Source organism: Mastomys coucha, unplaced genomic scaffold, assembly GCF_008632895.1.
Source record: "Mastomys coucha isolate ucsf_1 unplaced genomic scaffold, UCSF_Mcou_1 pScaffold22, whole genome shotgun sequence".
In the NCBI taxonomy this organism is placed as follows: Eukaryota; Metazoa; Chordata; class Mammalia; order Rodentia; family Muridae; genus Mastomys; species Mastomys coucha.
Genome location: NW_022196905.1, coordinates 210,274,462 through 210,280,267, shown reverse-complemented (window position 1 = coordinate 210,280,267; position 5,806 = coordinate 210,274,462). Strand labels below are relative to the sequence as shown.

Here is a 5,806-nt window from a genome sequence, read left to right as displayed (position 1 = left end):
AAAAAAAAAAAAAAAAAAAAAAAAAATTATAAAGAGATGGGTGGTGGTGACGCATGCCTTTAATCCCAGCACTTGGGAGGCAGATTATATAGATATAGATATCTTCATTTTCCTTATTTGCAAATGGGAGAATAGGGCTCAACACTAAGTGCCCAATAAATGCAAAGGCCAGAAAGTACTTAGCTAAGCTGACCTACTCTTTAAAATTAAAGTGTGTGGGTGTTTTGCTTGCATGTTTGTGTTCCACGGTAGCCTGGTTCGCATGGAGACCAGAAAGGGGGCATCGAATCCCCGAAAAGCGCAACTGTGAGACCCCAGGTGGGAGCTGAACCCGTGTGTTCTGCAAGAACAGCTTGCGCTCTAAATGGCTGAGTCATCATAGGCCCCTGGCCTAATTTTTATACTGTTTGGTCCAGTGCTTCCCTATGTAGGCTCTGCTGACCTAGAACTGCCCTCCTGTCTCAGGGTGAGCCCAACTCCCACCCACTGCCATTTTGTTTTCTATGAATGAATAAGGTGGAGAGGTTGAACCTCTGGCCTGACCTGGGGCTGGGGGGCTCTTGGGTTTCCCTTCTTCTAGGGTACATACCCTATATCCCCATCCTTGCTTAGAACATCAGGGTTCCAAAACCCAGGCAATGATTGCTCATGGCGAGACCACATGGCTACAGAAGCTCAGTCAGATCAGGGTACTGAGATTGGGGGTGACAGGTGTCACCAGAACCCACTTTCCATTTGGAGCTGGGACTCTTGTGTGTCCAGAAGGTCCCAAATATGACAGCCATACAGGTTCCACTTACAATAGATCTTCCCTGTTTCTGAAGGATTTCCTGGAGAAAAGGACATTTAGAGTGGGTTCTGTAGGGTGAAGAGGAGTTTGGAAAGTGCAGTGAACACCAGCCTGAGGGTCACTCAGATACATCTGAGCCTGAAGCTATACACCACTGCTTTGTTCAGTGCCTGTTTCCTGTGACTTGTGAACAACGGGTCTCAGTGAGCCCAAAGTGACACCAAGGGCGGGCTCAGGGACCTTAGATTTTTATTCCAGTGACAAAAATGGTCCCAGAAAGAATGAATTTACAATGGACAGAGTGGGGTTGAGCATAGGCCAGTAATGATGTGGCTGCGCTCTCATAGGAGCCTGCGGATGTCACAGGTCATAGGTCACCCAGTGGCTTCCCTCTCTCCGGCTTAGGTCATAGGTCACACAGTGGCTTCCCCCTCTCCGGCTTCCTCGTCCTCCTCCAGCAGGCTATAGCTCGCGTGGGTCTGGCAGGGCCTTTGCAGCGGGTGGGCCAGCAGCTTGGCCATGCAATTGTGCAGCTCCAGGGCAGGACCAGCAAGTGCTACCTCATACTTGTAGCTGGTGCCCTTGGTGTCCAGGCTGCCCATGAAGGCGAACATGTCCTGCGGGAGGCAGTACGGGCTGTTTAGGGTGATCATTAGTCCTTACAGGCCCTCCCTGCCCCTGGAGGACTTCCCAGAGGAAGGGACATCTAGAGTGGGTTCTGAGGGGTAAAGAGGAGTTGGCCAGATCACAAGCTATTGCAGTCAGCAACCGTTCCCTGACACCAACCAAGCAGCAGGACTCAAGAGTTCATTCCCAGCATTCCACAAGTGCAGCGTGTGGGGCTGGGAGGCAGCTCAGTGGACCCGAAACTACCACAGAAAACCCAGTGCAGCAGGGCACACTTAAGCCAGACAGAGGCACTCCCAATGCAGGGTGGAAGGATCCTGAAGCTAGAGACCAGCCAGGGCAGCTGGAGTACAACCAGAGACCCTGCTTGAGGCCAAGGGCGGCTCCCCACAGGACTCTTCTCTGGGTTGGAGTTTTCTTTTTCCTCAAACAAGGGCTCACTCTGTAGCCCAGGCTAGCCTCTTGTGTCTCAGTTTCCTCTGAGATTGAAACATTCCATCCTGGAGAAAAGGTACTGAAGCAGGAAGGTAAATAACTCCAAATAGCTTCAGGAAGTCCCTAAAACTGAGCAGATGCACTATGCCCCTCCTTGTCAGGGTAAGGAAAATACCCGAGGCTAGTGAGCAGCTGCAAAAACTGTAAGACCAGACCAAAAGCCTGGCAGGTTTAGGGCAGAGCCACTTGGACTGGACACCCTCACCTCACAATCCCAGCCTCAGCCTTTGAGGTGCTTCACTCAAGGTGAGGGGCTGGAGTCAGTGTATGTGCACCTGCCTGGGCAGAGGACAATCTTTGGGAGCCAGTTCCCTCCTCCCATCATGCAGGTCCTGGTTTTGAACTCAGGTCCTCAGGCTTGTCTGCCTATATCTGACCCACGCCTCAGTCACGTGAACTCAACTTCACAGACTTCCTCCTACTCAAGGTCACACAGCAAGTTCAAAGGTGAAGAAACAACCCGGGAGGGGTTTAGAGGGGAGGATACAGCTGGGTAATGTCAGGAATAGGGCAGAGCCTGCTTCCTGGGCTGCCAGAACAGTGTCCTCCCAAGTCCCCACCACCAGCTCAAAGTGGAAATGTAGGAAATGGTTGTTAAATGGCTGAATGACTGGATCAATGACAGGGAGAAGCAGGCCCAAGTCAGATGTCCCCTCCATTCTCCGTGGTGACATCTCACCTTCCAGCTCATATCGTCTTCCTTCTCCTCGGTGCCATTGTGGATGTAAACAATGTCGAAGAAGAAGTAGGGACATTGGAACATCTTCTGCAGTGGATGAGAGGTAGGTAGGGTGAGCTCTCACCCCAGCCTCTGCAATCCCGACAGGTCTCCTTTGGTGTCTAACCATTGCCCTCCTTTCCCTCCAAGCTCACCTTCATGGGCTCAGTCAGGGAGAACTGGGGCTGGCAGGGTGGGCGGCTGTAGACCAGGATGGTGCGCACAACGTAGGGGGGTGGGATGGTTTGCACATTCTCTGTGACTGGCAGCTCTGTCTTCTGCTGGCTACAGAATGGGGAGGGCTCGGTACCCAGCTGCCATCCACCCTGGCCCGGACCCCTCTCCCAGCAGCTGGAGCTGCCGACATGGGGGTCTGTATGTGACGTTAGCACCCCCATCTCAGCCAAGTTCCTCAGGCCAAGATCCTAGGGGCAGGGCAGGCTAAACAAAAGCCAGGGCGGGGGAAATGGGGCTGAAGGCGCCTGCAGCCATGCCTGGAAGCCTGAGCTCGAAGCACAGGCCGGAAGCAGAAGCAGAAGCGGATTGCCCTCTGACCTACGTGCATCATGACACACACTAAGTAAAGTAAATGCGTAGTGGAAAAACTTAGAAGACTTCTTCTAAAGTATTCTTAAAGGAAAAAGAAATTCAAGGGGCTGTAGGGATAGCTCAGTGGATAAGAGCAGACTGCTCTTCCAGAGGTCCTGAGTTCAATTCCCAGTAACCACATGGTGGCTCACGACCATCTGTGATGGGACCTGATGCTCTCTTCTGGTGTGTCTGAACACAGCTACAGTGTACTTACATAAAATAAATAAATCTTTAAAAAAACAACAACAACAACAGCAACAACAACAAAAAAACAAATTCAAGCTTCCTTGCCAGACAAAGCCCCGCCCACCAGACGGCCTTAAGTGGCTGTCAGCACCTTGGTGGGGAAGGAACCCAGGGCCACGCCCCGCTACTGAAGAACACTCACATGAGGCTGAAGAGGCCTTCCAAATCTGGGAGGATGTTAAGGACGAGGTGCGGGCTTGGAGGCAGGGGGTTCCCTTGGAAGGTGATGGGCACCTCTGGGTACAGGCAGTGTGACCCCACCCCAACTTGCACCTTCTAAGCGTGCTTCCTCTCACACACCACAAAGTGGGATGCTGGCCTCAATCCCCTGGAGGCCCTCCAGTGTCCCACCGTCCTGCCACATTTCTGCGTCCTTAATTCAGGTGGTTGGGGTATGGGAGAGGGATCCTGTATGATAGGGCCAACAGGATGAAAGCCATGGTTGTGACTTTTCCAGCAAACATCACCATTAAGAGGGCACCAACTGTATACTGGCCCACCAATGGCACGCTCCCTGAGTGCATCTGCTATATGCTCAGTCACGCTCACTCACGGACACCTGTCGCACTGCAATGCAGGATGCCAGCAGTAGAGCCTGGTTCTGGCTGGCTTTGGGCTTTGGCCTCCTTGAATGTAACAGGCAGCGTTCTGTTGTTGCCCTTTTCTTGGTGTTGCTGCTGATTTTTTTTTTCTTTTATTGGCTTTTCAAGACAGGGTTTTTCTCTGTGTAGCCCTGGCTGTACTGGAACTTACTCTGTAGACCAGGCTGGCCTCAAACTCAGAAATCTGCCTGCCTCTGCCTCCCAAGTGCTGGGATTAAAGGCATCTGCCACCACCGCCTGGCATTGCTGCTGATTTTGTGTTTTTGAAAGAGTCTAGATTTGTAGCTAAGGCTGGCCTGGAACTTCCAATCCTCTTGTCTCAGCTCTGGGTTGACACTCCTGCACCCTAGCACTTCCCTGTGGTGGGTGGGTTTTGAATGCGACTCTGCCTAGAATGTCATACATGGAATACTCTATTTGTGATCTCAGTGGACAGAAACCCCAGTCTGCTGGGCCTTGGGCTCACTTGCTAGAGCAATTGCTCAGCACACATGCAGCTATGGTATACCCAATGTGCTCAGCACACTGTCATTCCAACATTTTAGGAGGTGGAAGCAGTCAAATCAGAAGCTCAAAGCCATCCTTAGTTATACTGTGAACTCAAGACCAGCCTCGCTACATGAAAAATAGTCTCAAAAATACATTAACTACATATTTGATGTGGGGTGGTGGCACATGACTTTTACCCCAGCACTTGGAAGGCAGAGTCAGGTGGATCTCTGTGAATTTGAAGCTAGCCTGGTCCAGAGTAAGTTCCGAGACAGCTGCATAATGAGAGAACCTATCTCATAAGTAAATATTGAAAAGGGCAGGGCAGGGTGAGAGACATGGCTCAGTGGCTAAAAACACCGGCTGCTCTTCTACAGGTCCTGGGTTCAATTCTCAGCAACTGTATGAAGGTTCACAACCATCTATACTTGGATCTGATGACTCTGGTATGTATATGCATATGCAGATAGAGCACTCATACACATGAGAGGGTGGGGGAGAGGGAGAGAGAGAGAGAGAGAAAGAGAGAGAGAGAAAGAGAGAGACAGAGAGAGAGAGAGAGAGGGAGGGAATTGGAGGCACAGTTGTGAAGCATTGCCATGTTACTCTCAGGAAACACTGATTCTACGGTCTGGATTTTCTTGGGGTTTGGATGCACAACTTGGGCTGTGTGTTGCAGGAACCCCACAGTACCACTGAGTCCCCACCGCAGCATCACTGAAGTAGGGCTGGGGACAGTGACAAGGATATTGAATGTGGAGCAGGATGCCGTCTCCAGGTCATACAGGCAGCTGCAGAGCTCACGTGGGTCAGAGGTCAGGCCAGACAGCTGTGGAGAAGTCAGGACTTTGGTACTGGGGCTCCCAGTCCTGGGGTCCTCCGGGGTCCCTGTCCTCCCAACGCTTACCCAGGCGGAGTCATCATTCACTACGACCAGTGCAAACTCATGGCTCTTGTCAATCTTGTGCTTTGTGCGCACAAACATCTCAACCATCTTCTGAGACACATTCAGGGCATTTGTCCTAGAGCTGGAAGGGAGGGCCAGGTGACAGAAGTCAGGTGTCAGCAGGGTGCCAACAGCCAGGTGTGCCAGTGTTGGTTATCAACTAGACAACATCTGGCATTAACTAAAATCCAAGTGGCTGGGCACACCTGTGAGGGTTTTTTTTTCTTTTTTTTCTTTTTTTCTTTTTTGTTTTTTGAGACAGGGTTTCTCTGTGTAGCCCTGGCTGTCCTGGAACTCACTCT

General features: G+C 51.3%; 1 protein-coding gene across 3 annotated transcripts in view; it reads right to left on the bottom strand.

Moving 5' to 3' along the window:
- Positions 1-1,015: 1,015 nt before the first annotated feature.
- The window catches only part of Babam1 (BRISC and BRCA1 A complex member 1), a 7,341-nt gene continuing 2,550 nt past the window's right edge, over positions 1,016-5,806 (bottom strand). For all 3 annotated transcript variants that reach the window (XM_031340219.1, XM_031340220.1, XM_031340221.1), the window contains 6 exons: positions 5,466-5,586; positions 5,309-5,387; positions 3,610-3,634; positions 2,786-2,915; positions 2,592-2,678; positions 1,016-1,407 (listed from right to left, as the gene is read on the bottom strand). In XM_031340219.1, coding sequence (XP_031196079.1) covers positions 1,204-1,407; positions 2,592-2,678; positions 2,786-2,915; positions 3,610-3,634; positions 5,309-5,387; positions 5,466-5,586 — 646 coding nt within the window. In that variant the 3' untranslated portion in view covers positions 1,016-1,203. The remainder of the gene's footprint in view (positions 1,408-2,591; positions 2,679-2,785; positions 2,916-3,609; positions 3,635-5,308; positions 5,388-5,465; positions 5,587-5,806) is intronic.